Source organism: Balaenoptera borealis, assembly GCF_965194805.1.
Source record: "Balaenoptera borealis genome assembly, chromosome: 19".
Classification (NCBI taxonomy): Eukaryota; Metazoa; Chordata; class Mammalia; order Artiodactyla; family Balaenopteridae; genus Balaenoptera; species Balaenoptera borealis.
Window position 1 is genome coordinate 18,185,070 of NC_138878.1, and position 12,812 is coordinate 18,197,881.

At 40.7% G+C, this 12,812-nt stretch overlaps 1 protein-coding gene across 6 annotated transcripts in view; it reads right to left on the reverse strand.

Annotated features, from left to right (window-relative positions):
• The window catches only part of LRRC36 (leucine rich repeat containing 36), a 53,597-nt gene that overhangs the window by 1,232 nt on the left and 39,553 nt on the right, over window positions 1-12,812 (reverse strand). For 2 of the 6 annotated variants that reach the window (XM_082368950.1, XM_082368949.1), the window contains 6 exons: window positions 12,314-12,603; window positions 9,457-9,622; window positions 8,015-8,160; window positions 7,097-7,220; window positions 4,400-4,514; window positions 2,761-3,102 (listed from right to left, as the gene is read on the reverse strand). In XM_082368950.1, coding sequence (XP_082225076.1) covers window positions 2,877-3,102; window positions 4,400-4,514; window positions 7,097-7,220; window positions 8,015-8,160; window positions 9,457-9,622; window positions 12,314-12,603 — 1,067 coding nt within the window. In that variant the 3' untranslated portion in view covers window positions 2,761-2,876. Of the gene's footprint in view, window positions 1-2,760; window positions 3,103-4,399; window positions 4,515-7,096; window positions 7,221-8,014; window positions 8,203-9,456; window positions 9,623-11,152; window positions 11,210-12,313; window positions 12,604-12,812 lie in introns of those variants that run through there. The other 4 variants (XM_082368946.1, XM_082368947.1, XM_082368945.1 and 1 more) reach the window with 4 other exon arrangements.

The window sequence follows — 12,812 nt, forward strand, 5'->3', positions numbered from 1 at the left end:
GGAATTGGTTTAAATTGCAAGCTTACTTAAATTAGCATAATAGGAGAGAAACCCAAATCCTGCAAATTGGCCTGGTCCAGGTTATTAAGCTATTAAGCTGCAGGTGAGATTACCATCCAGTGCGTATGGGAGCAGCAGTTTGGCCCCTCCTATGATTGGCAGTGTGGCTTAGAGGAGCCCAGAGAGAGAACTGGCCGAGTCCCGAAACTCTACCTTGTAGGGGTAAAGCCCCCTCTTCTTTAAAAGGGGTTATGGAGCCTGAGGGAAATCAAGGCCCACCCGGAGCCAGGAAGACCCTTAGTCTAGCAGAATCTGGTTCATGGCAGGAACTGACCAAACAATGCCACTTCAGCCCTTCAGTTATCACTGCTCCATCTCCCCATAGCCTCCTCATGGTGGAAAGCTTTGGGTACCCTTGCTAGCAAAGCCAGTTGGGCAAGGAAGAGAAGTTAGGATCTGTGGGATGGAGCCATTAAAACCCTCTATGTATAGCTGGCGAGAAGGCCAAACCTCAGAGGGGTCCTGCCTCTCCTTTTGGAGAACTTCCCCAAGGACCTGTTTTCCATCCCAGCCTTGTTTCCTTCTTTCTCCTAATAGTGCCAGGCCCAGGGTGAGGAATTCTTGTCCACTTATTTTCTACTTGCTTCAGGGGTCTTCCCCCACTCCATGTTGAGCCCACTTAGCCCCATAGGGCAACAACTCTTTGGCCCTTCCCTTGATGCCACCAATCCCAAGGGATTGACCAAGGGCCACACAGCAAAAATCAGAAACACAGCTGACCTCTGCACAAGTGGCCAGCAACCCTAGAGAGGGGCCTGGCCTAGGGTAGAACCAGCCACTTTCAGTGACAATAGAAAATAGAGTGGAAGGTGACTTAGTCTGGGTCAGGCTCTTTGCTCCTCCTTAGAGGTACCCTGAATAGGTTCTGGGCTAGCATTCTCAGATGTTCATAGGAGAAGGAAGGGAGGGCTGGGTTGTAGAAAGAAGTCCGTTATCCCTGCCCCCACCTCCCCTAGCCCCCATCGGCTGTCCAGTAAGTTGGCCTGTGCACTGGGCTGGGATGGTGAAATATGACAACACAGGGCTGTAAGGCTACTAGCTAAGGCTACCCTACCCTACCTGGGCAAGGCTTAGGCTCTTTGGAGGCCTCTCAATGGGTCCAAGACAGGCCCAGGAAAGCGGGGAGGGGGGCTGTTCTTACTGACACTTCCAGAGAAAACGAGCTGACTCTAGCTCCCTCAGAGCCATGCAGCTCAAAGAAACATGGCTCCTCTGTGCATGCTCCTTTTGGGAACCTACCTAAAATTGAGAGATCTGTAGATTTTATTTATAACTTAGAGATGTGTGATCTTAGTTGTGATCTTCATGTCTCATTATTACAGCAATAGCTCTCCTTCCCTGCACAGCACCTGGGTCAGGGGAGCAAATAAGTGTCTAATCTTTCCACCTGCCTCTCTCTCTGACATGACCCTGAAGATGAAGAGAAGTACAATATGACATTAGGTTGACAGTCCTTTGCCCTCTACAGCTCTCTGGCAACATTAGCTACTTGTGCAACCTTGAGGTAGAGACATACCTAGAGCCACTTGCATTATCTTTTCCCACTGATGCCTAATCAATCAGGATTAAAGAAAAGATTGATCCTCAGTCTGAAATACAAGGTACTGACATGTAAAGTGGATGCTGAGCCCAAAGCTAACTTTCAGAAGCCACACCTCTGGTCTAGACTGCACCAGCCTTCTCTCTCATCTCTCTAGCTCCTCTCTGGTCCACTCCACATGGCCGGAGGTCAATCCACTCTTCTTATAGAGAAAGCTTCTCAAACACAAATCTATTGAATACTACCCATCTGCCTTCCCAATCTAAAATATTTAGGGAGCTGTGCAACCTAGCTCCTGTGTATCTCCTCTCAGGCCCTCCATTCCCTGAATGAACCATGTTCCTTCCCATTTCATGGCCTTTGCTTATGCTATTTCTCTCTGCAGCTCTCCCCACTGCCTCTGCCCTCAGTCCTATGCTTTGCCTGGTGACCTCCTATTCAATTCTTCAGGTCTTGGTTGAAAGATCATTTCTTTAGGGGACATTTTCATGATATCACACCTCCCTCCCAGGCTAGGACAGGTCCCCCAGTTATATACTGTCATGGCACCATGACCTACATCTTCTCTGCCCGGTGATCCCTCTGGGGGCCCCAGACTCTCCTACTCTGTACTCTTGGCCTAGGAGGCTCTGCACCCCCTCTACCTGGTACCATTGTACTCATTCTGCCAAGCTTCCACTCAAACAAGTCCTCACTGATGCCTTCTCCAATTCTCCAGAGTAGGAATTACCTACTCTCTGTCTGTCTTTCCAGGATCTCTCTAGGCTTTTATTTAGGCCTGTTTGGTACCAATGGCAAGCTTTGAGCTCCATCACACAACTAAACTGTTGGCTGCTCCAGGAAGACACCGGACCTTGTCACCTTTTCACTATGGTGGGAGAAAACCCAAAACACGTTTGATGAACTGATCAATAGAGGTTCTCCAAAATTTCTGCTAACACAAAACATACCTGGCCATGGATGTTCTTTTTAAACTTCCTACTACACAGTTTCAACTGACACTTGGGAAAAATGTCTAGTGTTATTTTCTTTTTGACATTTTCAGCCAAACGTTTCTATGTGATATGATGCCTAGGACTAAGTGCCAACTATTTATGTGGTCAGAAGGAAAGAACGACTTGATGGGAGGAGATAAAAAGAAATAAAAAGGACCAGCATAGTATAATTAAAATAAGATTTTTTTCTTAATCTTGAGAGTGAATACCACCATACTAGTGGCAATAACACTGAGAGCCCCCTGGGGCTGAGAGGGAAGCTGCAAAGAAGGTGTGCAGTGCTAGCTCCATAGACTAGGCTCTGGGACAGAGTCTGAAACACTCTGTATTAGATACTGACCCGTATCATGTGCCACTGGTGAGGAGGAAGACAGCGTGCTTTTCCCAAAGGGCGATGATCTCCCCAAATGATGACTCTTCTCAGGAGGCAGGAGTGCTTTCCCAGAATAACCTTTTTGCTCTTTAGTCAGCTGCTGCAGCAGATACTCATTAGTTACCACCAGGGATCTGAGGCATGGGGAAAAAAGACAGTCATGAAGTCATAAAAGCAAAGTAGTTGCCATTCTGACCTGAAATGTTTGCTAAAGATAAATGTAAAAAAAAAATAAATGAAAATAAAAAAATAAATGTAAAATGAAGTAACATCTTTAAATAGAAAGAGCTGTCTGATTTATGAGTTGGTTATTTTAAAAGCAGGCGGACAGTTTATTTATTCATTGCAGTTCTGTTTATGTTCCAGACTGACTGTAGCAATAACATAGTTCACATTTTATATAGTGATTGTTCTGTTCTTTCCAAAGCACTTTCATGATGAAGTAAGTAGACGCACTGGGAGACTGGCACCTGACCAGGCCTCCAATTTCTATCCCCAAATCTTAATTTCTACTTCTTCTAATCTGTCCTGCCTCTGCAATTAAACTAATGGTGCTAGTCATGACTGTATTCTTGGACTCTGTATTACCATGTAATGTTGGAAGCTATCAGAGACTGCCCCTCCCCGCCAAAAAAGATGCATGCACAATGTTATTCACTGCAGCACTATCTGCAACAACAAGATACTGTAATGTCCATCAGTAGAGGACTAATTAAATACACACACAGTGGAGTCCTATGCATGTATAAAAAGGAGTGAGAACTAACTCTATACACCACTGTGAAATGATTTCTAGATAAAATGTTAAAGCAACATTATGCCTCTTTTTATATAATAGAGGGGGAATACAAATACACACCCACACCTGCAATGGAAGGCTGGTGGGAAGGAAGGAAAGGATAAAGGAGACAGATAAGGAAGCTAGATTTGTCTGAATTTATCTGATTTTGTGGATCTGACTTTGGGACCATGTAAGTTTTACATTAATTATACACAAGATTAAATCAAAATAATAAAAATATTCCCTATGAATCAAACAAAATGAAATGAATTGAACCTGTATATTGAATTGATGGTTTAACAACACACAGAAGAATTATTTCAAGTTACTCTAAAATATAGCATCACTAAAGATATATATCTTAATGTTCTCAAAGTGTGGTCCCCAGGCCAGAAGCAAGAGCATCACCTGGAAACTTACTAGAAATGCAAATTCTCAGTTCCCAGCCCAGATCTGCTGAATCAGAAACTGGTATGTTCTGGAAAGCAGTATTTTGATCCCTGAGCAAACTGGCCTGGATACAGGTGGTTTGCACACAGAATAGAGTTAATTTGAAAAGTATATAGATATTAACTTGCCAAGTAAAACAAAGGAGATAAAGGAAAGTAAATATCTGCTTCCAGAAGTCAGCTAGATGGACCCAGTCCTACCTCTGACTTTCGTGGAGAAGGGCCACTGTCTCCTCCAGCTTTTTCAGCTGGGCAAGCTCCTGGTTCAGGCAAGCCACCTGCATGTTCAGCTGTTGGTTTTTGCGCAGAAGATCATCTACAAAGGTTACAGTAGCCAGGGGTGAGAGGATTCCAAGCGGCTAGTCTTTGAGCAGAGCTTGAGTGATCAGGGAGACATCTTGAAGAGTTGGGGGCCCCACTGCACCTACCTCCACACTCCATTCACCATTCCCTCCCTTGGAGACAGCAGATATAGTGGCAAGAATACAGGGTTTCACAACAGACATATCTGAATTAAAATTCAACCACTTAATCTTGCACGTTAGTTCATTTTTGTGAGTTTCACTACAGCTAGTAACCCTGCCGGGTAGCACTGTTATGAGGAGTCAGTGAGACATCTGTGCTCACATAGCATAGGCAGTCAACAAATATTTGGTCTCCTTGTATTATCCATTTTAGTTCATGGAATGTATGTCCTTCACTCTGTATGGAATATGTGAAAACATCTAGAACTGTGTCAGGCACATGACAATAGCTCAATGAGTGCTTTCAGAAACTGGCTTTGTGGCCAAGGCATTCATATCTAGCTTTCCAAATATGTTGCCACTGCCTGCAATAATAAGGTAGGTAAAAGCACAGGAACTCTGGTCCTAAGCAAGTCAGTCTTCTAGAACAGTACTTAAACTTTAATATGCTTACAAATCACCTGGGGATCTTTTTAGAAAACAGATTCTGATTCAGTAGGTCTGAGGTGAGGCCAGATTTTCTATATGTCTAACAAGCTCCCAGGTGATGCTAATGTTGTGATGTGTGGCTCACATTTTGAGTAGCAAGGTTCTGGAAGGTGGAAATCAGGGCTGCAACAGCTGTATTTATCACCAGTAATCCAAAATAGAGAACTGGGTCTCATGGCTGATTGAAAATAGGTATCTAGGGCTTCCCTGGTGGCGCAGTGGTTAAGAATCCACCTGGCAATGCAGGGGACACGGGTTCGAGCCTTGGTCTGGGAAGATCCCACATGCCGCGGAGCAACTAAGCCCGTGCGCCACAACTACTGAGCCTGTGCTCTAGAGCCTGCGAGCCACAACTACTGAAGCCCGCGTGCCTAGAGCCCGTGCTCTGCAACATGAGAAGCCACTGCAATGATAAGTCTGCACACCGCAACGAAGAGTAGCCCCTGTTCGCCACAACTAGAGAAAAGCCTGCGCGCAGCAACGGACACCCAATGCAGCCAAAAATAAATAAAATAAATAAATTTATTAAAAAAAAAGAAAATAGGTATCTAGTGAATAAACACCTATTTATTTTCAGTGCAGGTAAGTGGAGAATGATGTCTTGATTATTCAGGCTTATGAATATCAGATAGTGATGAGATTCAACTCTGGAAATTCAATGCTGATTTCCAAATCAAATTCCTCATTCAAATCCAAATACCCATAATGTTTGTTTGTGGGTGCTGAGCTAGAAGCTTAAAGTCGAGGTAGACTTTATCTACCTAAACTATACTAATAATAAAGTAGTACAAATCAAGAATTCAATGGGATATTATTTTTCACTTATCATAATGGCAAAAAAATATAATACCCAGTGCTGGCAAGGGTGAAATGAAAAGGCATTCAAATACATACTTACTGCCGATATGAGTGTAAACTGAAACCATCTTTCTTGGGAATCATTTGGCAATGTGTAACAAAAACCTCAAAAATGTCCACATCTTTTGACCCACTAATTCTACTTCTGGGAATGTCTGCTAGGAAAATAGTCTAACATGTAAACAAAGATTTATATACACAGATATTAATAGCTGCGTTATTTATCACAGCATAAATATTAGGACTCTCAGCTCCATCAGAAGAGAAGAAAGAGAATCTTAGAGAAGCATTTTCACTCTAGGATCTTTTCTTCTATTTCAGGTCTTTTGAATGTTTGGAAATTCTTAGAATTAGAATTATTTTTAATATAAAAATGGCAGCTTTATTTATAATAGCTAACATTAAAAACAACTATATAGAGGACTGAATAGAGAAATATGGTATATTCATGTAACATTATAGGAAATGCCTGTGCTATTAAATTAATAACATTAGGTTGTAGAAATCAGATTGCCTAGGGTAGAGAGTAGCGGGAACTGAGTGCACAAGGGTCAAACTTTCTAGAGTGCAGAAGTGTTCTGTATTTTGATGGGGATGGAGTTAAATGAATATATATATCTGTCAAAACTCATCAAACTTAAAATGTGTGTATTTTGTTGTACATAAATTAGTTTTTAAAAATCAAGACACAAATTTTAATTCTGAGTTAAATATATGTATAGGCATATGGTGAAAGAAAATATACCAAAAACACTAATTGTAGTTATTTCTGGGTAGTGAGATTATATTTTCCTTATATTTTTCAAACTTTCTGTAAAGAACAAGATCTTCTGCTATAATCAGAAAAAACAAGTGTCTTTCTCAAAAATAATGACAATAATAACACATTTGTAAATGCTTTACACTGATAAAAGAGTAAACTCTTTTACTCTGGTAACTCAAGTCACCTGCATTACAACTCTGAGGCTAGATGGTTGTTTCCATTTAGGAAGCCATGTGAGCTCTGGATGACGAAGCTTATTAAACGGGCCATCTATAAACAAACGGTTGTCTTGGGATGCACCACACATTGCTTTCCTGAACTTACCATAAGTGTGGGACTGGTGCCCACTCACAATTGAGGTGGTAGCACCTTCCTCCAATTGCTGGATTTTTTCTGACAAAATGAGGTTTTCCTCCAGCACTCTGACCAGTTTTTGCTTCAAACTTTCCTTTAGATTAGAAAACAAAATACAAACACATTAAGAATCTGAAATTCTGAGGAGTGCTTTTAGAAAACTGAAACAATCTTTCCTCTGTTTAGTGATAAACTGAATGGAGGTCAGCATCTCTCTTTCTCACTAGAATTTTAATTCATTGGTAAGCATAGCTCAAGTGCAGCAAACAAATTTATCACATGCAATTGCAATCTTTCCTGTGAGTTATCCACTACTCTCGCAGAACAAGTGGTTGTTTTGACAAGTGGCCAGCATCTGAGTCACCTATCTAAAGTTTCTAGAAACTAAACTTGATGCCTGAAAATCCTCTAATGTTAAGAAAAGGGGGAAAAAAAAGCCTAAGAATATGAGTCCCTTCTTTCCCTCCCAGAGCCAGCAGCCTAACACTCTAGGAATGGCCCCTGGTTTAGGGCTCTCCATCAGAAGGGAGGAAAGATAATCCCAGAGACATCTAACTTCCCTCATCTGAATCAAACCATAACCTTCAAGAACATGGTCCTAAATGTTTTCACTCTAGGGCCTTATTTTTTTCTTTTTCCATTTCAAGTCTTTCCTTAGAATTTTTGGATTAGGGCTAGGATTAGGGAGTCATCCCTGCAAAATCTCCAAGCTGTCCCTGCAAGTTTTGTGTTCCAGATATGCACAGACTGACTTTTCTATATTTCAGTTCAGAAACATCTAGGTGCTCATGGTGATGATGTTCTTTATGGCACAGACCTGTTCTAGTCTTGCTGCCCCATCCTTTTCTAGTAAAGGAAGAGTAGGAAAAGAAGACGAGAGCAGAATACCATGTCATTAGGGACCAGCTGCCCCGTCTCCTTCAGTTCCATCTCCCTCTTGTGGAAGGCTTTTGATGTATCTTCAGGATGTGAGCGACACCACTGCTGAGAAGGAGCAGGGACTACCAAAGTCAGAAGCAGATCTCGGGCAGGACCTGCCAAAAATTCAGGTTGGGCACACAGGCCAATCTTAAAAGCTAAAGCACAGAATTCCTAGTCAATAACTACCAGGCTCTGTAGGACAAATAGGGTAATCTAATATCTCCTTTTTTCAAGAATTTAGTAAGTGGCTGTAAGAGATGTTTCATGACGGAGATAAAAAATTATGGGCTTCCCTGATGGCTCAGTGGTTAAGAATCCGCCTGCCAATGCAGGGGACACGGGTTCGAGCCCTGGTCCGGGAAGTTCCCACATGCCGTGGAGCAGCGAAGCCCGTGCGCCACAACTACTGAGCCTGCGCTCTAGAGCCCGCGAGCCACAGCTACTGAAGCCCACGTGCCTAGAGCCCGTGCTCTGCAACAAAAGAAGCCACCACAATGAGAAGCCCATGCACCGCAACGAAGAGTAGCCCCCGCTCACCACAACTAGAGAAAGCCTGCGCACAGCAACGAAGACCCAGCGCAGCCAAAAATAAATAAATAAAAGAAATTTAAAAAAAAAAAGAAAAAAAGAAAAGTTAAACCCAAACAACTTTAAAGTTTCTAGTTCTTACTTAAACTTTTACCACCACCAACAGCTCCTTGAATTCTTCTTCCATTAAACAACAAATAAACACATGGGGACAATATTTGCAAAACCGTTTTCCCCCAATTTCCTAAAAAAGAAGCCCTAAAAAAGAGTCCACGTCATCTAGTCATTGGAGTTTTTTGAATCATATTTTTCGAATCGAATATTTCAACAGGCATCTCAGAACTCTAATGATCAAACCCAATTTCTGTTGTATTTATTGTTGGCACTTTCCCAAGGATCATAAAATCCTTTTGTAATCATTAACATGACCATGCTCTATTTTATATCTCATCACTCAAAGACTGTCAAGAAAAAGTTACAGGAGGAACAAGACAATTGGTACACGAGGGATGGGTGCTGATAAAAACAAACAGGGAAGGGAATTCCCTAGAGGTCCAGTGGTTAGGACTCGGTGCTTTCACTGCTGTGGGCCCGGGGTTCAATCCCTGGTAGGGGAACTAAGATCCTGCAAGCTGCTCTGTGCAGCCAAAAACAAACAAACAAGCAAGCAAACAAACAAACAACAGGTTAGAAGAAGATTATAAGAAAAATGCAGGTTTGTCAATCACTGTGTGGCTGAGAAATTTTGGTAAGTGATCATGAGAACAATTTTCCCTGCAAGTTAAGGGGACTGAGTGGCTTTTATCAGAACATAGAGCAGAAACACAAAGCAGAAGCAAGGTCTGAGCCTTTCTCCAGGAACTGAGAATGCACTCACTTACCCAGAAACTTCTTGTTGAGGAGGAGGGAGCCGGAACCGTTCCAGTGCTTATCCACAAGCTCCAGGAGCTGTCTGAGGACAGTGGCCACATGGGATGTTCTGGCAGAGATCGGGGGACTGTGGTTTCCTGGCAAACCATGCAAACTGCCCAGGTCACTAGAGAGAGGCTCAAGAAAAAAACCAAAAAACCCAACCATTTGTCATTCTAACACAACAAGGGAAGTAAAAATCCAGACATTTAAACTGTTAACATTAAAAAAAGAAAAAAGAAAAAAAGAAAGTTGGTTTCATCTTTCAGTCTGGATTTGAATAGAATATTAATGTCCAAGGCAAATACAATAATATATACAAGGATAATTTCAAAGGTAACAGTATCTTCTATCATAATTTTCTGTAGAGATTTTCAGAAGAAAACAAAAAATGTTTTAACACCTATGTCTATGGCTCAATGTATTATGTTATGTAATATGGAAAGATTAAACTGCAGAACATTTTTTAAGGTATTATATATCATAAAATAAAATGGGGAGTAATTTAATAAAAGTTATAACTCATAAGCTTATATTTAGTATATTAATATATAATAAACATAAATATCTTATAACATTTTAAATGTTATGTTAAATGTTATTGTTGGACCCAGTACTAAAGATACTTTTTATTCAGTAAGAATCTTATGTATATAGATGTATAGGTAGAGCTCTCCAATGAAACTCCCAATTGTTTATTCATTCAGATATGATGTATATGTCTATTTATTTAGTCATGTCTGAATGAATAAAAAACAATTGGGAATTTTACTGGACAGATCAATCTACAAATCTTTTCTGTAGGGTCTCAAGGGACTTCAAGAAAGCTGTTATATATTAAAAACAGCCAAATTATTTCTCAATCTTTGGCTCTTTTGATATTAAAAATATAGATGATTAATTAGATAATGCTGTCATATATGACAACTGTGAAGCAGAACACCAGACAGTGATACCTATGACTTGAGTCACACAGATGGCCTATGATTAATAAGGAAAAGCATTACAAATGGGATAAACATTTATTCAACAGATCTGTACTGAACACTGATCATGTGCATGGCGAGTTCTACATAAGGACTGTGAACATATGAAGAAGTAAAAGATGAGGTCCTTAAGAAGTTAACAGCCTGATTAGGAAGAAAAGTCAGAGAAAAACTGGTTACACTACAAGCCCACTTTAGAGGATCTTGTCAAAAATGGATATTTACCGTCATTGGTTTTTCATGTATTGGTAATTCTGTGTGCGCATCATGGAACAACTTAGAAACACATACATGCCTTTACGTATTTTCTTTCATTTATCACAATGTGGTGAGAGCGGGGGATAATTTTTTTTATGAACTTTGGAATAATTTTGTTACTTTTAATTTTCAGCAAATTAAAAGTTGAAACTTCTTAAATGCTCTTCTGGTTTATACCTTTCTAGAAACTGAACAGTGTATTTCTTTTATATTTATATTCAAACAGCTCTTTTACAACTTTTCATATAAAGAAATATAGTATCTAACAGGAAAAAAGAAATGGGAATTTTTAAGATAGTCCAGAAAAGTGCATTGAGATTTTAATTGCTGTTTTAACAATCCTATCACATGAAATAGAGGTGAAAAAATCTCCTAGAACACGTCTTATTAATATAGCACCCAAATATCCTAAGTGTTGCTGTACCTTCGCCCCAAATACATTAACACCAGTGCTCTTGTCTGGAAAAATAGGCATCAGTGGCTGAAAATAGAAAACAAAAAAGGACCAAAAAGTCAAAAAAGTATTACAAGACTGCCCCCTTTGGTGCACAAAAATTACAACCACCTCCAAAGTTTTGAAAACTGAATAGAAAGTATTTAAAGGGTAAAAAAAACAACCAACGAAACAACAATAAAACCCCCTTATAAACCCATGTCAATGTGCAAAAAGATTTCCATCAACTGAAAAATAAGTGACTAGAAATAGTTGTTTTTGACCAAATCCCCTGCTTTCTCACAAGGCAGTAAATGATTAAATGACAAATGATTCGTATGACAAAGATTATGGGTTCAAAGGAAGAAAATGCCCCAAGAGCTATAATTCTTTTAACTAATGAGAAGAAAGCTTCATGATGGAAGTAGGGCCTGGAGAAAAATTAATATTCAAACAGATGAGAGGAGAGAAGAAGGCATTCTCCATGGAGGGATGTATGCAATGGCAGCAACAAAACTTAGTTACTAAGTAAGAACAACACTAACTATCATACTACAATTTTATGGAATGAATTATATTGTATATGTGGGAATGGTTCTTGATTTGTTGTTCATTCTCTGAACCAACTCTCAGCTAAAAATCTCTTGGATAATCTAATTCATCTTGGAAAAAAATTGGAATAATTTAAATTTCTAGACAGGAAAGCAATGCTTTTAGAAGAAATATCCCAAGCAAGTTAGTGATTTGTGGCCAAAGCAAATGTGTAAACATGATAAGATTATAAACATCAATGCTACAGAGATCACTCTTCAGCCAACCCTGAGCCCCTGGCAACTTCTGCATTCCTTCCTGTGGTAAACTCTGTCCACCACTTCTTATTATCAAAGTACTTCTCCACCATGTTTATGCTTTGGAAGTAGATTAGGGACCCTGCTCCCTGTGACAGAAATGAGGAAATGCTGCAGAAGGGGAATGACTTTCCCAAGGGCAAAAGAATCACAGGCTTTGGCCTGGCAGTATTACCCACTGGCCTCTGAAAATCCCTTTGAATTTCTACCACTTTTCATCCGAACCACCACCACCAAAACAGAATCCCATTCTGCTCTTGGACCTGATGTGCTTTTGCACGAGCACAAACAAGCCAACACTTGCCTCGCTGCCTGTAGCATCTCTGAAACCATGTTTTGGATTCAGGGTGTCAAGGATATTTTCTTTCCGTTTGAATCCTCTTCTCAATGGGCTTAATGACCCCTTGGTCAAACTCTCTCTGTTTTCTGAAGTCCCAGTAGGCAACAGCAGTGTCCGCAGAGAGTCTCCCAGGATGGTGTTGTTTGGGAAAGAACCATGTGCTGGTGTTAAATCGCCGAGGCTGGTGGATAATTTTTGCTCTACATTCACCAGCAGAGCAGGGTCGCTGTTGAAATGGGTTGTGGCATACAGATCTGTGAAGGAAACAGGCCAGGAGATGAACCTGCTCTTCAACTCTCTCATGTCTTACTTCCATCCTTACCCTGTCTGGAGTCCAAGGGTCATAATGATCTCTCCCTAGTATGTACCCTCAACACTCTGGACCCTTTCTCTCTCCCTCCACCTGACAAAACCCCAACTCTGGTTAAATCCAACTGTGCACATACTCCAAGCCTACAGCAGA